This window comes from Sprattus sprattus (assembly GCF_963457725.1).
Source record: "Sprattus sprattus genome assembly, chromosome: 16".
NCBI classification, from domain to species: Eukaryota; Metazoa; Chordata; class Actinopteri; order Clupeiformes; family Clupeidae; genus Sprattus; species Sprattus sprattus.
Window position 1 is genome coordinate 14,754,147 of NC_137914.1, and position 24,003 is coordinate 14,778,149.

Here is a 24,003-nt window from a genome sequence, read left to right on the forward strand (position 1 = left end):
AGAAATGAAATGGCAGCTAGATCACCAAAAAGACTTTTGTAAAATATGTAAATACATTGCATGTGAAATACTATATATTTGTAAGGATAGACACTCTGTGTTGTCCTTTTAACGTTACTTATGAAGTGCAATGCATCATGATAAGCCCATAGTTTGGGATAAGTATTATATACTCGTGTAACTTAGCCTCTACCAATTGCGTTGTAATCGGGCTGGTTCAAAACCAATAATGTAAAATACCTTTAAGGTTATTTATTATTTCTACAAACGAATATTTAGTCCTCTTTGGGGGTTAAATGATAAGTGGCTGTAGAAAACGCCAATGTAAAACCCCAGGGGTTGTTCAATGTTTAATATTTGCACGGTGGACTTCAGTATTCTGGGTCTGTGCAGATTAATATGTAAGCACATTGTGTTACAAAGTTTAAATTCTCTTTTATGAGAGTGAAAAGTGTTGTTTGGCATTTATTGTTATGCTGAAATAAATTTTAATAAAATGTATTGGCAACACACTTTTGATGTCTACACTGCTTCATTTTACTTGGTTAGACGTTTTAAACTGGGAAAACATAAAATAAGATGTACTCTCCAGCCATCGGGATTACACATGGGTGTCAAATGGTGACATGCCATTGTGTTTTGAAGTGTCCTATTTTTGACAGAGCTATTGTGCATCTAATGCTTCCCAAAAACCGTTATCCCCATCATTGTCTGGACTCGTGGACGCGTGGGTTGAACAGCTGGAATTTCAAAACGCACACAAGGAGGGTTAATCAATTCTAGGGTCTTTGTCTCCCTCTTCAGGACAACTCTGGTGTTGGGGGTAGCTCGACATGTCATTTCATTTTAGCCAAAGTCAGTCTTAGTTGTGGAGTTATAAGCAGTATGTTAAAGCTATATGTGAGCATGTTACCATTTTTTTTGTGTAATACCATCGACTAACCTATATTGGCTAGCATGTGGCTGTGATGTGCAAAACATTTAAAATGCTTGATAACAAAAGGATCACTTTTCTGACCTAGACTTGGGAGCTTCCACTGTCAGGAAGGATGGATGATGTCTTATCCCTTTACACTCTTAGCCTACGCTAAGACTACTAGGCTATTATAAAACCCATGCAGGCGATAGCTGTGCCAATGTATGCTATGGAACATGTTGGGGTTCTTTAACATAAAAATTTAAAAAACGCTCACGTGACATAACAGATTAAAAGTGGTCGTGGGATAATTCTGGTTTCCTGCAGCTAAAACACATAGAGCGACATTCTTTTTAAGATATGCTAGGCTACTGAGTTTTGAAAGAAGTGTTTAGTTTACGTTGGCAGGGCAAGGTAGGGGGCGAATCGATTCATTCTTAAAAATCAAATTCGCTTCAGCAAGCAAACTGGCTGCTGCTCTCCTGAGCCCGCCTGAGCCAATCCGATCCACTTGTGTGTCAGATGCACCGGGAGTCTCGCACCAAGACGTGCTGCAGCTGAACATACGCCGGTCAGCATGTCTTCTGCGAAATCACCGTCCACCTCGCCTTCTATTCAGATATGCCGGTAAGATTAAGACTTCAGTTCGTACTAATTGTATGGATGAGTCCGTGGGTAGTAAGCTGCTCAGTGTAATGTTATCCGAGCCATGGTTGCTAGCTCCTCATGTAACGAAATGGTCGGATTATCCGCAGCTTTCACCAGGGACTTTGGTCCCTCGCTTGACACCAATTTGTGTTTGCAGATAAAGAGGCAGTATAGCAAATATCTGGACCTCAAGGAGACTTTATATGGAGTCTATGATACCGGATAAGGACACGGATGCCGGGTACATTTCGACAGGGCATACCGTGAATGTCGCATGTCGTATGTGATGACCTCAACTGTGATGCTGGTATGACCAGCATGGGTAAACCAGGATGCGTGGGAGCAAACAAGGACATTCAGAGGTCACAATAACTTAAATAACAAGAACATGTCAAAAGTTGTGTAAGGCAAATTTTCTCAAATGATGCGGTAAATGTTTGTGATTAGCTAGCACAACGGAAAACACGCATGTCAATTCCATGTACATGCACCCTAATCGGAAGTACACGCTGGGTTCTGCTTGAAGAACGATAGAGCAATGGTCTGTATCAATGCAATGTATTCTGGAATATCCTGTTCTTAGTGTGAAATAGTAATCCTGTGCAGAGGGATTAATCATTCAACAGCATTTCCTTGCCGTATCGTTGTGATGACCACTACCGCTTTCCCTCGTTGTATGCCTCAGCGATTTACCGCCCGATGGGGGTCCCCCTATCGGGTGATATCTGTATTGCACCACGCTGACCTGCAGAGCGCCGATTGCATCCTTTTGTTCATCCACTTTTAAAGGCACCCAGTGCAACTTTCGAGGCTTAAAAATAAACATTACATTTCTAGTCTTTTTTACACGTAGTACGTTTCAATATCTCCATACCATTACATATCGACATTCAAAGAGCAAAGATGAGATGTCGTTGTGTGGTGAGATCTGATAGAAAATCGATAACAACAACAATCGCCGCCATTTTCTTTATTTTTTGTGACCTACAATAAATAAAGCAGGATTCCAGTCAATGGAAAAATGGCCTCTCCCCACCGGCGATTGTTGTTGTTTACGATTTTCTATCAGTTCGCACCACACAACGACGTCTCATCTTTGCTCCTTGAATGTCGATATGTAATGGTATGGAGTTATTGAAACGTACTACGTGTAAAAAAGACTAGAAATTGAATGTTTATTTTTCATTGAATGTTTACATAAAGTTGCACTGTTAGCCTTTAAAGGGTTGAAACAAATGCCTCTGCCATCCGATATTTCGAGTATTAGGAGATGAAGGATTATATTTTTTCAACAGCAATGGCAATGCAGTAGGAAGGCCTGGCTACAACGACTAATCGGTATAAACATTTAGTTGTAAGGTGTTAATAGGCCCATGTGTTGAAAAACAAAACTATACTGTATACTGTACTATACTATAAAATGTATTCAAATACATGATCATTTTACATGAGCATATCCCTGTATTTTGATGTGCTCACTAAAGAGATGTGCCCAAGGCATACTAATCTTTTCAATTTGAAAACTAAACAGGAAGTTACTTAGGCCTTTGGTGACATAAGCAGGGTATGTAGGGTAGGGCGTTGTTTGCACATTTCCCTCCTTGAATGATTTACTAATTGTCCCTAATTGGCTTTGCACTGTGTTGATCACAGTGTTCATGACATAATCTGACACAGGCTCTTTCAATGCAGATTTGACGAATGTATAATAGATTTTATTCAGTTCAATTTTAATTCAGTGGAACTGTTCCTTGTTAGTGCATGTTCCCATGTGTCTCTGTGTTGTTGTGGTTTACTTTTCTGTATTTCATCTAGGGTCTCTGTGATTTGGTGGTGGTGGTAACCTAATGCTAGCCCTAGGTGACTAGTGAGGGCGCTAAAGTCTAGTGAGAGGAGTAGAGTTTTAAGACTGGGTTTCAGGTTAGGCTGAGTCACTCACTGACTCACAAGCTATCTGCATCCAATACTATTTGGCCTAATTCATTAACATACCTATGGTTTTGAAACCATTGTTGTCACATAACTAAGGACTGTTTTATAGTACTGTGGCATTAGTGTACACACGTAATCAAGATTTCCCAGCAGCCGGGCGGCTAGTCCATCTGGCTCCCATTGTGCCATTGCTAAGCACAGGGTCACTCCCCAGCTCAGCGGCATGGCTGCTTGATGGGGTCGTTGCATGGATACCACACATCCCCGATAGAGCCCGGTGCGTCGAGGTAGGAAGCGTCTCACAGCCCGAGCCACTCTGTCTGTCTGGAGCGCTGGGAGGAGAGCTTTGTGTCGGATCAGGCCACGATGTTCCCCATTTGTCTGTTGAGGAGAACGTTCCTGAGAGGAACAGAATGCCTCCTGCACAAGCTGCATGGCGGTCCACACAAGTAAGGTTGTATTGAGAGGCGCCTTCTGGTGACTCAATGTTTGAGCAGTATATACGAAATAGACTTATGAAACAAGAACGACATGTCTAATGTGTTGACAGTCTGCTGAATAACATAATCTGACTATACATTTATGAGTAAACTGTGGATTATGAAAACGTTAATCATCTAAAACGGCTAAACACAACTGCGTCAGGCTTTTTTCAGTGATTTGTTTGTTTTAGTTAATACCTCACCACTCCATTACCACTCACTGCCCTAAAACTGGTTGACCTTTATGATGGATATAAAATAGGGAATGTGTGGTCGTCGTTTGTTGTTACCACAGTTTTGTCCTCATCTGGGTATCTTAGAAGAGGGTGAGTGGTAATAAATGAGAGAGAGAGAGAGCAGGAGCTGGAACCAGAACAGTGCAGCCTGTTTTACAGGTTAATGATTAACTGGGCTTGCATCTCTTTCTGGATAGACATCTTTAATAGAAAGGCATGCAGTCAACAAGGCTTGTTTCTGAACATCCTCCTTAATCATGTCAACTGGAATGCAGGTGGAAACACACACGCACACACACACACACACACACACACACCGAGACACACACACACACACACACACAGCCTATAATCAAAGTCACACGTGTTGTAAGATAATTTCACAGGTAGTTCAGTTCAGTATAGGTTTATTAAGAATAGGTACAATCTTTGAGCAGCAGTCTGCATACCAGAGTGGGGTAGCAAGCCTGTACGGGTCATGTGCCTGTATGAATGGCCTCACATATAGTCTGACAAAACAACACAGTCACAGCATAGGCCTCACATGTATTCTGCTTAAGAAAGGTTAGGTCACTGCCAATTGTAGCTCCTGGCTGTCCAAGTCAGGAGCACGCTGTTCAACGTACTTTGATACATTGAAGGCCACTGTGGTAGATAGCATGGGCAGCTGTCCTCTGAGAGATGGAGAGGCAACAACACACCAGTACAGGGATCCCATTCATTACACACCTAGGGTAAAACCCATGTGACACACACCTAAGGTAGACCCATGATGGCCCACACCTAATAGACCCATGATGCCCTCAGGGACAGAAACAACTATAAGAACTGGACCTATTCGATCACAGGTCAGAACTCCGGAGTCTCCGGTTGTGTTGACTAGATGCAATTGTCTTGTGAACTCAACTGTATTTGTTCTGCAACTTATCAAGTAAAACTCTACCTTGTTACAACAAAACCTTCGTACTGGCGTACTTTACCAAGTCCTAAACCAACACGCTTAGAGTACAAACCATACTCTAACAGCGTGTCCAAACACCCAAACGCACGTCATACGTCATATCACCATCTCAGTTACACACAGAGAACAGAAACTATGCTGTTGCCAGAAGGAGATCTATGTTATGAACAGGTTTGAAGTAGATTTCCACATAGAATTCCTGTAGGCTGTTGGGTAGGTTTTTCTTAGTTTTCTTTCTCTTCCGTCTGTTATTGTTTACTTCAATTTCTAGGCTAAACCTGAGAAAATGTACTGATGATTCAGTAACTGTACTGCCTTGTTTCAATTAGTTGAACACAAGCTCTTTAGTTGTTGTTTTTAAACAAATCACACTCCTAGTGCAAGAGCGTACTCTGTATAGGTGATGTGCTATGTTTGAGTTACAGTTCAACAGATCTTTGTATACAAGTTGAGGAAGTGCATATCTCTCTGCTTACTGAAAACTCACAACATCACTTCCTGTATCTATGTCCTGCTTGGGAGTTTCCCATGATGGCCACATGGTGAAGAGGGCTCTAATTGGTCAACAGGACAATGGGCTGTCAGAGGGGGTGTGTCATGCTGGTCAGTGTGCAGTTGACAGCTGGGGAGATGACATCACAGGAAGTGTGTGTGTGCGTGTGAAAGGAGGAGGAGGAGCAGGAGGAGGACTGATGGCAAGAGATGAATGAACAGAGAGAAGCGCTAGCTGAACAAACACACTCTCTCCTCCACACTCTACAGACTACATCTCCTCCACTGCTTTAGTCCCAGTGTGCCAACAATGAATTCTCAGTACCAGCTCAGCAGGTAGTACAGTCTCACACACACACACACACACACACACACACACACACACACACACACACACACACACACATGCTCTCTCACTATCTTTCTCATACACTCACACACACACACACACACACATGCTCTCTCTCTCACTTGCCTTCTCTCTTTCACTCTCTTTTTCATACACACACACACACGCGCGCGCACATACACACACGCACACACACAAGCACATGGTATCATTCTCATTTGGATGTTAAATGTATGTAAATGACTGTTTTATCAGCATGTTAAGGGATGGTAAGCTGCTCTCATCCGTAGTAGAGCTCACTGCCCTAAGGTTAAACCAGGTGGAGTGCGGTGCAAAGAGAACACTTTCATCTCTGGTCACGTCTCCCTGATGTTTTGTGTCTCGTGTTTTTGTGAAAGCTCACAACTGGGCATTGCATTATTTCATCATGAGAGTAGAGCTTTACATAGAAGACTAGGAATCATTGAACTGGTGGTTGTAGTTTGACTGCTTGTGTATGTAGCTACATGCGTGTGTGTTCTTTACTTGTTTGGTTGTGCCCAGGCCAACAACACACAATTATTTCACTCGTGCTGTGAAACGCTAAGACATGAGAGTGAAAAGCAGGAGGTTTGCCAGAAAATAATGATGTGGAAAAAAACTGTGTGACTCACTTTCGTTTTTTTTTTTTTTTTTTTTTGTCATCTGTGACAAACTTTATTTGACCACAAAATGTGCCTGTGAACATGTGATGTGTGAGTGTTTTTAACCTCAGCTCAGCTCTTTTAACCTAAGCTCTCTTAACCACCAGGCACAGCAGAGAGGGCCCAAAAGAGAACCAACAGCACACACACTTCTTTTTCTCTTTCACCTGACATCTGTTTTACATTCCCCCTCAGGATTATGCGGCCAGATGATGCCAACATTGTGGGCAATGTCCACGGCGGCACCATCCTGAAGATGATCGAGGAGGCGGGCTGCATCATCGGGACTCGCCACTGCAACACCCAGTCTGGGGTATGTCAGGGCGCTCATCTGTGTTGATCAAAGTAAACAACATCCACCCACCACCCAGTCATACCCAGCTGCAACCAGTTTGTGACTAGAGCATGTGGTATTTGGTGAAGGATGGAAAGAGGGAGCTCTGTACGTGTGTTCATGTAAGAACAGTACTAATGGCTTGGCATAGCATAGCAGAATACCAGTGATGCCTTTAGCCTGTGATTTGACACAAAAAAATACACAGATGGGGAAATAGCATCTCTGCCTATGCCAATTTACCGACAGAGAAAGATATGGAGTGTCACAAGCCAAGCTTTTCCTCATAAATAAGATGACAAGATTGACATGACAAGACAAAGATAACATCAGGCTAAAAACCGGTATGATCAGTATACCTGCATATCTTTGTCCCACATGCGCGTGCGCACACACACACACACACACACACACACACACACACACACACACTCAAGTGTATGTGTGTGTGTTCTCTGGACAAAGAGTTAATAGAGGAAACCATTAGATCTCAGGTCAGACATGCAGCGACTGGCAGAGCTGACAGGAAGCCTAGCCTGCCTGCTAATCCTTAGTGTGAAGGATTAGCTGCCTTTTGTTGAGATTCTATCTGACTCTTGTTTGACAAGGGACCGCTCCAACAGTGAAGTCATCACGCGCACGCAGACACAGGTGCCTCTTCTCAGATAAGCCCAGTGTCGGAAAAATGAGTTGCTTGTTTTTGAGGGAGACTAATTAGCTTGGGACAGAACTAACAATGAGTAGTATCTCTGATAACCTTTTGTATTAACTTAGCTTGGAACAATTTGGTTATGAAAATGGTCAGTCAGTTTGTAGTCTGCCGGCAGCGACTCGTTGTAGTCTGTATTCCTGGTGGATTCAAACAGACAACGAAATAAACCACATTCACATGAGGTTGAATTTGAATCAAGAACTGATGAACTCTTACCAAAATTAGGAACTCTCTGGAAGCTCTTTCAAATATATTGTATAGAGTCTAAATTGTGTCAGAGGTCACACACGAACAGCAGGAAGTGAAATCAATGAATTCCATGAACGCCCTTTCACTGATAAACATACAGCTAGAGGTGGTCATGGGCTGTGACTGTGAGATCTGTCCGTGAGACAAGCAGGACAGGATTGCCATCAGCAGGCTTCTGTGACAGTCCCTTTCCTCCGGTCCCTGATGGATATGTGTGTATAAAGGTCACCTCACCTGGTACACTGATTGACTGCTGAGCAAATTTAGAAGTCAATGGCTGCTGGATTTGCTGCCACCCACATATATGCCAGAGGTTGAATGCTTGGCAAAACATAATGTTATTGCAAGGTGTACAATGTTTTTACACGGGTAGTTGAAGTTCCTAATCATTTAATCATTTGTTCTTTTCAAGTTGGAAGATACATCGATGTTGTTACATAAGCTACCAAATTGTCTTTAATCCTCATGTTGTGTGAAATGTCATGTGACAGAGGTTGAATGACTGGTCTATAATTGCTAGAACAAAGCTGGCTAGTATTGTGTAATATATAGAGACAATGCTCTCGCCCATAATATATCATAAATCATTAATTCATAGCTTGATACCAGATCAGTGTTTTCTCAGTCTGGAAGTCATAAAATGTGTGTGAAATAAGACATCCATGACTGTAAGGGATTTAGTTAATTTAGGTAACAAGTTTTGAAAGTAAACGAGCTGCCATGCCATGTCTCAACCACTAGATGGTGCTAAAGCGCCACCAAGACTCACGGTTTTAGAGACAAAAGCACACGCCTAGGGCTATGGAGTCATTGACTTCTTTTTTAGAGCTTAGTTAAAATTCAGTGCATGTTTTTCCAATTTCAAGGAATGTCAACAGAAGCCTAATGTTGAACAGCGACAGTCATTACCTCCTTTAATCGATAGGCCACTTCAATTTTTCATGAAGCTTTGTCCCAACGGAGCCAAGGGAAACTTGACTGGCCTCAGGCTGATTGCTTAGCCACAGACACACACGTTCCTCACTGATGGAAATGAGTCCGGGGGTATATAAAACACAAACCTAGTGGGACAAGAGTCAATACCGTGTGGCCGCAACATGATTTCAAACCACAAGTGATGATGATTATTAAACAAGTTCACCCCTACCAGGTTGTATGAGCCAGGATGATATAGAGTTCAAAAAGATTTGTGAGATGGTGCCAAGATGGTGACAAGATGGTGCCTGGTGCCTGGTGACTAGTGTGCAGAGGTCCTAATGGTGCTTCTCCTCTCCTCAGGACCGCTGCGTAGCTGCACTGGCGCGGGTGGAGCGCACAGACTTCCTCCACCCGATGTTCATCGGGGAGGTGGCCCACGTGAGTGCCGAGATCTCCTATACGTCCAAACACTCTGTGGAAGTCCAGGTCAACGTCCTGTCAGAGAACATCCTCACAGGTCAGTCTCTCTCTCTCTCTCTCTAAGTTTGTCTGTCTGTCTCTCTCTCTCTCTTTCTCTCTCTCTCTCTGTTTGCTGTTATATGAGAGAGAGTTATTGCATCGTAGATATTTTTTGCATCTGTGAGCTGCACTTGAAAGGTTATCATCGCCTTTTCTAATGGGGATCAACCACCTAGCTTTGCATGACTGACTGACTGACTGATTGAAAGAGAATGAGGATATCTGTGATTGCAAGTCTAACAGACCCAAACATTTGCCTGATTGCTGGAGTACCTTCTTGTTTAATCAGTCGTATTGTAACATTAAACCAGACGTCGTTCCAGACACCGTCTCATCACCCAACCACTCGAGTTGGGCAGTTTTACGAAGAGCCAATTATGAACTTGTAGCTTTTAAATGATTGAGCAGGTACGCTATCTACGAATATCACGCATAAATACTGCCATCACATATTAATGCGACTGGATAGTTGGAAGTTGCGTGGAAGTTGCGTGGATAGCCCCTTGATAAAATGCATTATTTACAGTTGATGCTATGCTTCAGTAAGACCTCCATCTCACTTGCGCTGAGGGAATTGAGGTCTGTCTTCACTGTCTCTCTCCCAGATTTGTTGTTCTATTTTTTACTGTGACATTTTGGCCATATAAGGATACAGCAGCCCAAAACAAATAACAATGACCCTCCACGTACACTCTGTTCAGTCAGTCCTTGAGTACATGCCGAGTGCGTCATACTGCAGCGTAGTGTCTCTGTTGTTTATGGTATGTCGCTAACAAATGATGCACTTGTAACGGCACCAAGAGGCCTTCTAACTGGCCTTTGCTCTGAAGACCACGTCAGCCCCCGTCACCAACAACCCTTACTGGCTCCTGGTCGACCAACACCTCCATTTCAGATCTCCTTCACTGAGCGCTAAGGACCTCTTGACATCATCATCAACTCCGTGTGTCAACCTTAGAGCTATGGCACCAGACCCATGGCACTGATTGACTGAACTGAACCATATTTTACACCATGACACCGATCGCCGACCTTAACCATATCATGTGTTTTGACACCAATCCCTTGCTGACCAGGGTTGAGGTAACTAGGGTTGGCGTCATTCCCTGTGGCACAAGCAATGACGTCGCAGGCATAGCAGTAGGACTGTGATTGGTTGATATCTGTATGGATTTTAAATGTGAGGGAATTTGAATGTGTTCTTTTTTCAGTTACCTAGTCCACCTGTGCAGCTGTGTGAGTGTAGCACGCACCATTGTCCTAGAAATGCCAGTGGAGAAATCACAGGCACAGGGGTTTCACAGAGAACAAAGGAAAAAGTGTAAAGAAATGATAGGAACAGAAAACACATAGAGGAAAAGAAAGAGGGAGAGAGAGAGAGTGTGTGTGAGAGACGGAGAAAGGTGTGTGTGGGGGTGGGGGGTAAAAGGACAAAACAAAAGAGGTATCCCCAAGGCGCATGTTGTTACCACAGCAACTGGGTTGTCATGAGGGCTGGTTGGGATGATGATGGTGGTGTGTGTGTGTGTGTGTGTGTGGGGTGGAATGGGGGGGCTGCTAAGAGAGGATTGCTGCGAGCAAAACAGCGAGCTTGCAGACACACCGCACCACAACAGCTCACCCTGGGACAGGCACTGCTACGGACAACCCTCCTGGGGTCCATCAGGGTGGGAGTGCCTGGCCCGGGGAAGTGGGTGATATCATCGTCAAGTTGAGAGAGTGAGTGAGAGAGAGAGAGAGGAAGAGAGAAAAGAGAGAGAGAGAGGAGAGAGTTTGGACCAGAGAGAGGAGGGCGATACTGAGCATGCTCCTGATGGCTTGGTGTCGTAAGCCTAACCTGCAGCCTCTTATGGGTTTGTGCATCTCAGATCAAAGGAGCAGGAGAATAGATGCCGGCAAGACCATGTGGCAGATCAAACATGGCAGTAAATAGATAATAAATAAACTCTCTATGGAGAAATGAGCGGAAAATGGGTATAAAGCTTTGATTTGAGATTGAGTATCAATCCGTTGTTCCAGCTTAAAGTAAAACAGGACATTTAATAAGCAAATGCTCAGCTCTATGGAAAGAAGAAAATGGACTACCACCCCCCCCCCCCCCCCCCCCCCACCCCACCTCTACCACCCCCATGCTTGTTGTGCCCTTAGAAGGGTGGAGTGTATCTACATATGATGTGTGTGTATTATCATGTCATATGACGTGCATATAAAGCACGTTTGTGTAATTATGTGGCTGTGAATGGATAGAGGCACACATATGCGTGAGTGCGTGTATGTGTCAAGTAATGTGTGTGTGTGTGTGTGTGTGTGTGTGTCTGTGTGTCTGTGTGTCTGTGTGTGTTTGTGCAGTGGTGTCATGCCAGTAAGCTGAGAGGCACTGCCTCGTTGCTGATGACTTGCAGCCAAGTGGCGCCAGGCACCAGGCCCGGTACCAGCTGGTGCAGCTTGGTTCTGCTGCCTGCGTCACATGACCGCGGTGACAATCACACGGCTCTATTCCAAAACGCCACACTTTTTCGAGTTTGGTGTGAGCCAAGGGCTAGAATAAGACATAGGAAAGAGCCTGCTGCTGAGTTTTGAGGCACCCACTGACTTTACCGAACAAAACAAAAAAAACCTACTTGAATGAGAAGGGTTTTGAGTGTTGGATACTAACATTCACAGCCATCCAATTTAATCTCAGGGAATTTGATCGATACAGGTGGTTCTAATACCAAGACACAGTTCCCATGTTTACAGTGTAGGAGACCGGCTTTATTTAATCTCTCTGCAAACGTGTTTGAAGTTTCTGTCTGGTCGTTTGTCTCGTCCTCTGTTGTTGTAGTCCTGTTATGTGTCTCCAGAACCCCAGAGACGTCTCCTCTTGTTAAAAAAAAATAGCCCTATTTGGAAGCTTCAGCTGCATGCCTTCCGAAGTAGTGTGTGTGTGTGTGTGTGTGTGTGTGTGTGTGTGTGTGTGTGTGTGTTTGCGTGTGTGTGTGTGTTTGCGTGTGTGTGTGATTGATTGTGTGTGTGTGTGTGTGTGTGTGTTTGTGTGTTTAGTTTCCAATCTCCACGACTTCTTGTTTCAGTACTAATTTCTGGTGCTTGAAGACATGCTTTGTCTAGTATTTGGCTTTCCTCTCCTTGATCCTTCGCGGACCTGATCCACTCCTGGTGTCGTTGAGGGCCCCCTCCCTTCATTCGGTGACTTATCGTGTCTGCGGCCCACGCGCCGCCGGCATGGATTAGCCGGCGCGGCACGGAGTTTCACCTCCCCGGCAGACACGATCGGGGATGAGCAGTGAGGCATGGAGCGAGGGGTGTGTGAAGGAGGTGTGTGAAGAGGGTGACAGTGATCAGCGCCGGTAGAGGGAACCGCAGCAGGAGTAGCAGTCTTTCATGGGGGCTTAAAGAGTCTGACTTCACCCGGGAAGCGGAGTGGAGTGCTGCTGAGGATCTGAGGGCAGGGAGTCAGAGGGAGTCGGGCAGGCCTGTGCTGGATGCGCCTCCTGTGGGGGTGTGAGGAGTCTTATAGGCTTGCTCCCTGTGATGTGCATACAGGGAGGTATGCAGCCGAAGTGTGTGTGGCTTTAGTTAGTTTAGTGGTGTGTGTGTGTGTGTGTGTGTGTGTGTGTGTGTGTGTGTGTGTGTGTGTGTGTGTGTGTGTGTGTGTGTGAGTGAGAGGCAGAGACGACTGGGGGGACTGCTGTGATTCTCTGTGTGTTCGTAAGCATGTTATATATTTATCCTGATTGATGAGGCAGCTGTGTAGTGACTTCATGCCGTACTCAGTTGTGCGTATGTGTGTTTCTGTGTGTGCTTTTGCCAATGTGTGTGTGTGTGTGTGTGTGAGTGTTTGTGCGGTTTTGTGGTAGAGTGTTTTTTATCTGTGTAGCTTTGCGTGTGTGTGTGTTTTGTGATTGTGATTGTGTGTGTGCGCGTGTGTGTCTGTGTGTGAGTGTTGCCCCTTTAAAGGATCCTGAGGTGCCCGAGGCGAGAGAGGGGAACGGGAGCAGACATTATTTGCTTCTGTCATGTTGACTCATCGTCACGCGTCACAAACAGTGTCCGGGTCCACCACAGACACTGAACAGTACCCACACCCACCCACCCACCCACCCACACACACACACACACGGAACACACATGCCGACCTCAATTCTGCTCTTGTCTCCTACCTTGCCATCACCACTGTTATGAACATCCCCCTACAGAGTTTTAATGTGTCCTCTCGTTTACGCCTCTCGTGCACACACATTCTCTCTCTCACACACGTACACACACACACACACACACACACACATGCTTCCGTGCTCTAATTCTGTCACACGCGCACTCTTCCCAAATGCTCAGGAGTGAATGAATAAAACATCTTGGCCGCTCTGGAACAGAAGTGCAGCAGCCATGGCAGTGGTGTGACTCCTTCCTGCCTGCATGCCTCTCTCTCTCTTTTTTGTCTCTCTCTCACTCTCTCTCTCTCTCTCTTTCTCCTCACTCTTTCTGTCTCTCCCCCATCTTGAGGCTGTCTCTCAGCCCTAAGGAGCATGGTGGGGGTGGGGGGGGGCTGGCTCCTGACTCATGGGCTCTCTCAGGACGACCTGGGAGCCGGGAGCAACCTGGGAGCGTCACAGCCCCCTGCCCACTCCACCATGGTCAGGCACAAATTTTAGCCCTGCCCCCATCAGCCAATGGGCAGCCAGCAGAGTCATCCATGAGCTCCAGTGTGTGGAGAGGCAGAGTGGGAGGGTGAGGAACCACAGCTACATATCACAAGTCCTGCCGCCAGTGGACAGCACACTCAGAACAAGTGACTGCACATGAGGGAGAGCAAGACACCAAGAGAGAGAGCGAGAGAGAGAGAGCAAGAGACAGAAGGAGAGAGTGAAACAACAAGGGAGAGAGAGAGAGAGAGAGAGAAAAAGAGAGCAAGCAAGAGAGAGACCGAAAGAGTGTAAGACGGCGAGAGAAAGAGGGAGACAAAGAGATATATACAGTATATTATACATGCATACATATATACACATACACAGGCGATAACAGTGTGTGTGTGTGCATGTGTGCGTGCGTGCATGCGAGCGCAGGAGAGGTTGTGTGACTGCATGCGCACCCGAGATACAGCAGGAGTGTATGAGCACTAATACCATGGATGCACACACACAGAGGAGACACAGACAGAGTGTGTACACTGGAACGATTGTGTGTATGCGTGTGTAAATATGTGTATGGCATGAGTGGTTAGAAAGATTAGATAGGGAGAGAGAGATGGCTAAAGAAGTGGTTTGTGAAGATAGTGAGGGCACTGCTGAGAGAGAGAGAGAGAGAGAGAGGGATGGAGAGAGTGTGAGCCAGGGACAGAGAGAGATGGGGGACAGAGAGAGAGATGTAGAGAGTGTGAACTAGAGAAAGAGAGAGAGAGAGAGAGGGACAGACAGACAGAGAGAGAGAGAGAGAGTGTGAGCGAGGGAGAGAGAGGCTCTGGGGTGTCACATGACTGTGCTGGCAGGTTACACACAGACAGTCAGGCCGCATCTCGTCATCTGCGTCTCACTCACACTCCCCAGGGTCTCCCTCCCCCATGCGCAGGGGCCGTGATCGTCAGCCCCACAGGGCAGCCCCGCTGTTGCACACACACACACACACACACAGACATGTACACACGCATAGACACACACACACACACATATATACACAAACATACTCTCGCACAAAATATATATCTATAAAAGGCATCTCTTGCTGTACAGACAGTCCCAGTCTTAGACAGAGGCACACGTCATGCATACACACAAGACACACTTTTTATACACGTGCCTTAGATCCCACACATGGACACAGAATACACTCACACACACTTGGAAGAACATTCGTTGTCATGCATGACTCTTAAAGTTGCACATACTGTTTCAACACACACACACACACACACACACACACACACACACACAGTGCCGGAGGACGGATTATGGGGGAGGGTAGAGGGCTGATGGGTGCACATAGAGGCTGCTATTGGAGGAACTACTGCACTGCATTGTGGGAAGGATTTAAAATAAGGCTTGTCCTCCCTGATTTGATTATTTTGTTGTGCCTTTTGAGGAAGGGATGGAAAACACCACACACACTCTCTGTCTCACACTTTACACACACACACATACACACACACACACACACACACACACACACACACACACACACACACACACACACACACACACACACACACATCAACACATCAACACACACACATCATATATATGATGTGTGTGTCACACACCCCTTCTCTCTCTGCCATCCTCACACTAATATTAATATACACGCGTTATCCAGATGCTTGTGTTAAAATAATCCACACACACACACACACACAAACACAAATACACACACACACATACAGACAAATAAACACACACTCATCCTTTGGCAGTGTGGGTGTGAGGAGTCTTACACAGCAGGGCTTTAGTTAATTACTGTTGCACTACAATCTCATCCCATTCTCCCACTGATTCCTGCCTCTCACCTTCACATTCCACTCCACTGATACACACACACACACACACACACACACACACACGCTCTACACATGCACAAATACCCTACATAGACATCAGAAGCAAGTCATTAACCTTTACAAATTCACACACACAGTAAATACATGTTGCAGTGCACACACACATATCCAGGTATCGACACATACACACTCACACTCACACACACAGACACACACATGCTCACTAATGAAATGAGCACAAAATAACATCTGCAAGCGCCTGTTTTGTTTAGCTAAGTTAGCCGCAGGCAGTTATTTATAGAGGTTCTTTATTTCCACGGTGACCGCCGGCTGCATGAAACGTGCCCTGCACAGCACAGCACAGCTCCGTCCCGCTGGCTCGCCTCAGTGGAAAATGTGGAGCGGCAATTGGCGTCGGAAACATTAAACAATTCCCGCTAATTACGGCCGTGCACCGGGGAATGGGCCGTTCTTCCGAGACAATTAGCCAGACAGCACTGGGCCATTAAAGTCCTCTCTGGGCCCCTTACTGCAGTGGGTTAGGGCAGCATGAGCACGCCCAAATGAAGATAGGCAGCCGGTGAAAGGCGTTTTATACACACACACACACACACACACACACATGCTCATACAGAAAAACACACACAGACAGATGCATAAATGACACACATACGTATGCACATACACTAAATACCTGCTTAAACCTTATGAACCTTGCAGGTGCTCCAGACTCTCCAATAGGATCTCTACTGATAAGGCAGGGGATGCTGGGATTTGATGTGCTTTGTAATGATTTGACTTGAAACTTTTGAGCTATTGAAACATGTTGGCTTGACAGAATGAGCCTACACGAAGAGTTCAGTAAAAGACCTTACAAAACTGTGTGTGGTTGTCTTAGTGATCAACATGGAACATGTTTTCCCTATTGCTGATTCACCGTCATCATTCAACCTGAGATGTGAGCACAAACCATTCAGAAATGCACCATGCTGTTTGACATAAAAAAATGACACTGCTGTTTTGTGGCAGGGTTGCTAGGAGAAACTGACTGATGCCATTCTGACCCCAGCCGCAGTCACTGTCATCTTCAGCATCTCTGTGTAAACCCAGCCCACTTCCTCCAGAACTATACTCCATTTACATTCTGAACAAAATATTGACTGAGCTAACACTGTTGATTATGAAAATATTTGAAGAGGGAGAGAGAGGAAGAGAGAGAAAGAGAGACAGAAAGGAAGAGAGAAGAGAAAATGCAGAGAGAGAGGGAGGGGTAGAGGGCCCTCTGTGTGTGTGTGTGTGTGTGTGCAAACTTTTGTGACTCTCCCCTAACATGACCCCCTCCCCATTCCCAAAGCATTAGGATAGAGGGATGAGTAAAAAGGAGGGCGAGAGTGAGTAAGTGAGAGAGATGTTCTTGGCATGGGCGCCTCTCCCCCGCAGAAAGAGAGCTGAGTGCTGTGTTATTCCGAGTCCCATCAGGCACAGTGTGCGGGAGACATGTAAATATCTCCTCTCCCATGCGCAAGTTTCCGGCCGATCGGCAGAGGGAACCAATTAGAGCGCCCATTTTCGCCGTGGTGGCAAGATGTGCCGCAGACTCCCTACACCGTTGGCATGGCAACTAGCCTGTGTGCATGTTTTTTTTTTTTTTCCTTTTTTTTTACAGAGTGTAAAATGCAAATGCTATTCCCAAAAGCAATCTATGAAAATCTAGCTCCATCACCATCCCCTTCCCTCCCTCTCTCCCTCTCTTGCCCCCACTCCATCTTTCCACATCAATCCTCTGCAGTTTATAACTAATTTCAAAGTGACAAAGCCATTGTTACAGAACAGAGATGCCATAAAGCTTTTTAATCAATGCATTGCACGGCATAATTCACTGAGAAGAACAAACAAAGAGGAAAATAAACAAAGGCAGAGTGAGTTATAAGGGACCGTACAATAAGAACAAAACACACTGAAATCACTTCACTGAGATCATGTTGAGTTTGCATAATTTGTTTAATTACAAAAATAAAACTGAAAGATGAAGACTAAAATCTGTGTGGTGGAACTTAATTTAAAATCAGTAGCTGGCTAAGAAATTTGCTTTGCAATTTCCATAAAGCACTAAAGCAAAGTGGGTTTGTTGTGTGTGTGTGTGTGTGTGTGTCTTTGTGTGTTTTTGTGTTTGTGTTTGTGTTTGAGAGAGCATATGTGTTTGTTTCTGACTGTGAATGTCTGTGTGAGCTAGTGAGTAGCGCCAAGAGCTGAAAGGTAGTTTTTGTAATGCGGCAGCTCTTGGTTTGAGATGAATGGAGAGTGCACCGCAGGCCCAGCGCTCGGCAACCTACGGCCCAGTGTGAGTAATCCGAGTCAGGGAGCCGCCTCACCTGTGGCCCCCTGAGACATTGAGCTCTCACCTTACACACACCTGCTCTCCTCAGGAGACCCTTTGACATCTGACACATGTCCACACCATCCAGTGACCCAGGAGAACATCTCACATACACACACACACACACACTTACACATACACATACACATACATGGGCATACACTCACACACAACCTGTCACTCCCAAAAATAGCTTCCTTGGCACTTCATAAAAAAGAGAAGCAGAAAAAACAAGCACTGGCTGGGGGAAGTTGATGTTTCCATGACAACACTGCCACAGCCTGGTGGCAGGCAGTGCAACTTGCCAAAGAGTTTTTACAAAAGGCATGATGGTGCGTGCGTGTGTGGGGGGGGGTGCACGTGCTTCTTGCATGGTTTATTGCAAGGTCTGATTACCAAATTACGAGGAAGGAAGAGATATTAATAACATAATTAATGTGCGAGTGCTTTGTATCAGAACTGAGATTTTGACAGGTCATTATAAATTACTCATTAAGGCCTATGCCCTGGCTTCCCACTGTCATGAAAGTGCATTTCACATTTGCCCACTTACACACAGTTTAAAGTAAAAAAAGTTGTAAAAAAGTCCATGATGGATGTGCCGGTGGGTGTGATTGGTTTGGTTATTACTCTTTAATAAGTGCTATTATGAATCTCTAATGAAAACGTTTAACCATTGAAATCCTTCGTCATTCATAATATCACAGGTATGATTTTAGTTTAGTTGAGTTCTAGTCATTTCAATGTATTTTTGTGTTCACTTTGTTTTAGGGGCCAAAAAAGTTACCAACAAGGCCGCTCTTTGGTATGTCCCCTTCTCCATTAAAAACATGGACAAAATCGTAGACGTTCCTCCAATTGAGGTAGGTAAACATTTCCTTCCACCCTTCTTACAGGCAGTTCATTCAGTACAACTCAGAACAGACCTAGCAAACCCAAGCTATTTACACAACAGCAGTGTTGGGATGCTATCAGTGGGTAAATGCCTGCTCGTAATTCATAATCCGGCTGTAAATTTAAAGTTTAGCAAACACTGGTACATGAATAATTACTCTCATGGAGTAATAGGGGGAAGGGGCAAACATGAAGCCAAAGATAATAAGATATTTTTTAGCCAGGCTGTAGCAGTCTAGTCCCATGTGTGTTCATTGCAACCCCCTGACATCACCGCAAGCCAAACTATTGGTGGCAATGGGGACGGGGATGGGAACTTGCATCGTTAGTCCCGAAAACCAACCAGCTACGGTGTGGGGGGATCTGCCTGGATCAGAACCATGGGAGTGTCTCAGCCCGTCCTCTGGGGTTTGAGCCCCGGGTGTTGATAGGAGAGGGATGTCTGTCTGCTGCTGTTCCCATGGCTCTGAATGCCTGTCCGGGGGTTCCTTTGCTTTCTCGTTCTGATTTTGTCTTAGTTTTCCCCCTGCCTCCTGTTAACTTTGCTCATTGTATGTTCACGCCACACCCCACCCATCAGACGCCAAGGTCAGGGAAGTGTCCAGGAGGAAGCTGCAGACGCCAGGGAAGATCCTGTGAGCTTTTGTAGACGGTGTCGCTCCTTCAGAAGCCCCCCCCCCCCCCCCCCCCCTTTACAGCCGTAGTTCTTATGTAATGTGCTGTAGTGAATAATGCCCATTTAGCAACAGAGCCCAGTTACTTTCATTTCCCCTCGTGCTTGCACACACATGTGGCTGTCTGCTGTAGCTTTCCCTCCATTTTATCTTCATTATTGATTCAGGGGAGGCAGTGTGTGATGAGTCTTTTGATGGTGATGGGAGGTGGAGAGAAGTTTTAAGTGTTCGTCAGTGTTCGTTCTGTGTGTTGGCCTGTAAAAGATATGTAGTCAGCACTGATGCTAAGCAATGTAGTCTATGCAGCACTGATATTTCCTAGTTGTGAATCAGCTGGGGTTACCTTAAATGTTTTATTGAAGGTGTGTTTGTGTGTGTGTGTGTGTGTGTGTGTGTGTGTGTGTGTGTGTGTCTCTCAGTATTCCAGCCCTGAGGTGGAAGAAGAAGGGAAGAAGCGTTATGAATCTCAGAAGATGGACAGGTTTGAGACTAAAGAGCGGAATGGAGAGCTCATCAACCCAGTGTCTATCCCAGGTAATAGAGCTGCTGGTTTCCACAGCCTGACTGGCCTCTGACTCCATATGGAGTGTGTCCATGTGTGTTTGGAGTGAGGGCTCGGCCCATAGGGTTAATTTGACGCACTTACATAATAAACCTGTTCTAAGCACAGTTAGTGATAGTCCCGTATGAGCATTGACTGCCTACTGTGTGCTATCTGTACCCTCAATACATCCTGGACCCACCGTTACACTCGATAACATGTGTTCCTGATGTCATTCATAATATTAATTGTCAGTTCATGGTATTAATAAACCAACTAAGGAGAATTGGAAAAGTTCTCATACAAAAAAGAAAACATGGGTAAATGGGTAAAAATCATGAATTACTGTGGATGTTGATATTTGATGGAGTAAATTGCCATTATCTGCATAGGTAAAGTTCATATTTGCTGATTTGATCATGCTTAACCCAATCCCCCTTTTTATTTCACCTTGCCTGCTGTACAGACCGACACATGAAAGGTAGGTGTATCTGTTTACTTGAAGGTCATTGTTGTGTGTTGAACATTATTCATTACCTGCTGTTGTTTAAACTAGTAGCCTAGTTTTAGCACAGTGGGAGGTATGGCTTCCTGGGTCGAGCGATGCACCACTCAGTGGAGGGGTGGTAGAAAGAGCATACCTGATGGTGGTTTATAGTGGCTTTGCTGACTTGGTACTTGCATATGGTCTTGCACAGTCTTGCGGCAGTGGAAGATCCAGGGCCCCCTGCTTTTGATGTGGATTTTTGTTGGCTTTTATTTGTGCAGTGGAGTCTTTTCCTGTGTCACCAGTCCCCTCCGGCCAGCTTTAATGTGTTTCAGCCTGCAGGCATTCTCCCTGCTGTGGGACCATGGGTCTCTTGAACAGACCCACATTAAATACATGTAGATTCAACTGGCATCAAGGTGTCAAGATGGCTGTTGTCACCGGAACATTGGGCCAGTGTGTTCAACTGTGTCTTACTATGCCTTTGTGTCCTCTGTCTTTCTCTCTTCAGAGCCCTACACTGTTGGCTTTAGCCAGTCCAGTCTGATCCACCTGGTAGGGCCATCTGACTGCACACTGCTGGGCTTCGTGCATGGAGGTAAGCTGTCAGTCAAACACCTGTTTCATGTGTGTGTGTGTGTGTGTGTGTGTGTGTGTGTGTGTGTGTGCGCGCGCTTGTGTGCGGGTAAGGGAGTGATCTTGTGTGTGTGTCTGTAAATGTGAGTGTGCTAAAAGAAGCTCAAACACACTTGAACTGGGATGAACACCTGGCACTGCCTCACACTGTTGCATTGGATCAGATATGTCAACATAACATTATGAATCATTATCATATTACCACTAATATTATTATGGGTCTTTGGATGTTCGCCATGTTTGTTCTTTCACGCGTCCCTATGCGAGAGCAACCCAGAGGCATGGAAACATTGCATCCTGTGAATAATAACGGAAACCTCCAGGGAACTAGAACAATACGGTTACGGCTTTTAATCCTCAATTCCTGATTTTCCAAAACACCACATATTGGGCTTGTTGTGTTCCCTCGAGCCCCTAGAGTAACATGAACAAAAGGATTTATTGCCTTCAATAGTAAAGCAGACACCGGTGACAGGATCGCATATTGAATCAAGGGCATAAACAGTACGTTTACTTCCTGACAAGTACTGTCAGCTGATGGGCTCTTTATGTGTCTTAAATAGGGGGATTGGAAAGAAAGCTGTTGCCTTTCAGCGTCTCAAGTGCAGGGCCACTGAGAAAAGAACAGCCTTATGTAAATCCCCTAGAGAGAGAGAGAGAGAGAGTGAGAGAGAGGACTAATTTCTCCTTTGAGCAATCTGTTTGTTAAATTTGTGGCTTGAGTTAGATCAGAGCAGCTTTTCTATCAGCCAGGCCTCACAGATCTAATGGCGTAGTGCTTTGTAGTGTTCTTTCGGTATTGACGTGGGGTCTCTGTGAATGTGCTCTGTTCCTGAATGAAGTGTGTGGCAAGAGTGGCTGGAGGAGTCGAGACGTGGGAATTTATGCACTCAAGAAGATTAGCTGAGTGGACTTGTTCAGCTCTCTCTCTCTCTCTCTCTCTCTCTCTCTCTCTCTCTCTCTCTCTCTCTCTCTCTCTCTCTCTCTCTCTGTGTGTGTGTGTGTGTGTGTGTGTGTGTGTGTGTGTGTGAGTCAGAGATATACAGCCGCGGAAAAAATTAAGAGACCACTTAAAAATGATCAGTTTCTCTGGTTTTACTATTTATTGGTATGAGTTAAAGTAAAGTTAACATTTTCTTTTTATTCTATAAATTACTGACAACATTTCTACCAAATTTCAAATAAAAATATTGTCATTTAGAGCATTTATTTGCAGAAAAATGACAATTGGTCAAAATAGCAAAATAAATGGAATGTTTTCAGATCTCGAATAATGCAAAGAAAACAAGTTCATATAGATTCTTAAACTGCTCAATACTAATGCTTTAACTTAGAAAGAGATCAGAAATCAAAATCTGGAAAAACCACATCTTTTTTGTTATTTTGACCAATTGTCATTTTTCTGCAAAAAATGCTCTAAATGACAGTATTTTTATTTGAAATTCAGTAGAAATGTTGTCAGTAGCTTATAGAATGAAACAAAAGTGTTACTTTTACTCAAACACATACCAATAAATAGTAAAAAAAGAAAAACTGATACTTTTTTCAAAGTGGTCTCTTAATTTTTTCCGCGGCTGTATATAGAGAGATATTATGCCTTATAGACTAATAGTCCAGATGCTGTAGTGTGTGTCCTGTAAGAAATGAAGCTGAGTTGTGGTGTTGTGTTGTCAGAGCCTCCCTGTGCTGCCTGGCTCTCACCTCTCCATTATTACCTGACCTCCAGGCCCTCGCCGTGTCCCCTCTCGGCCGCCAAAGCTCTTGATCCCAGATAGATAGATAGACAGGGGGTCAGGCAACTCAGGCCCAAGCACTGCCCTCCATGCCATCACTGGCCGTGGTCACTGACTGACAGTCATGCAGGAGCCAGGGGAGATGGAGAGGTGGGGATGGGATTGGGCTCCAGACTTACTGCTCGACAGCTGGCCGAAGTGTTCCTCTCAGCGACAGCAACATACAGCGCTATGATTCTCAGCACTGAACCTCGACCGCCGTTATATAAGTTGTGTCGCAGCCACTTTAACTCTAAAGTACACATACACGCACACAGACACACATAGGGCAGCATAAAAAGGACACTTAAGTGATATCACTCAAGTTAATTTACTGTCATTTTTGCAAAGACACAACGCTTTCAGTTAAAACCCTTAGGTGTTAAAACATTAATGATAGTCAGAAAACCTTTAACACACTTTCATCATATCACCACACACCAGATACCAAGCATGACCAACGGCTCCGAGATAGAATACCACCATTGTCAGATGGCAGAATATGATCAAGTCATAAAAAAGACCGCTGCCATCACATCACCTTTTATCCCAGTGGTGTTCTCTGCCAGCTGCCTGGCCCCTGAGATGACCTGAGAGAGATTATGTAAAGCACGTTAGCAGCTGCAGCAGCTGGAGTTAGCGAGGGTAGCGAACTATAGTAACGCGGCCCTGTCAACATTCCTACAGCGCGCGGACAGCATCAT

The 24,003-nt window shown here is 45.0% G+C and overlaps 1 protein-coding gene across 1 annotated transcript in view; it reads left to right on the forward strand.

Moving 5' to 3' along the window:
- Positions 1-5,940: 5,940 nt before the first annotated feature.
- The window catches only part of acot7 (acyl-CoA thioesterase 7), a gene marked incomplete at its 3' end in the record, with an annotated part of 61,723 nt that continues 43,660 nt past the window's right edge, over positions 5,941-24,003 (forward strand). The window contains exons 1-6 of the mRNA XM_080853334.1: positions 5,941-6,003; positions 6,895-7,012; positions 9,273-9,429; positions 19,067-19,158; positions 20,283-20,397; positions 21,403-21,489. Of these exons, the coding sequence (XP_080709460.1) occupies positions 5,978-6,003; positions 6,895-7,012; positions 9,273-9,429; positions 19,067-19,158; positions 20,283-20,397; positions 21,403-21,489 (595 nt within the window). The 5' untranslated portion in view covers positions 5,941-5,977. The remainder of the gene's footprint in view (positions 6,004-6,894; positions 7,013-9,272; positions 9,430-19,066; positions 19,159-20,282; positions 20,398-21,402; positions 21,490-24,003) is intronic.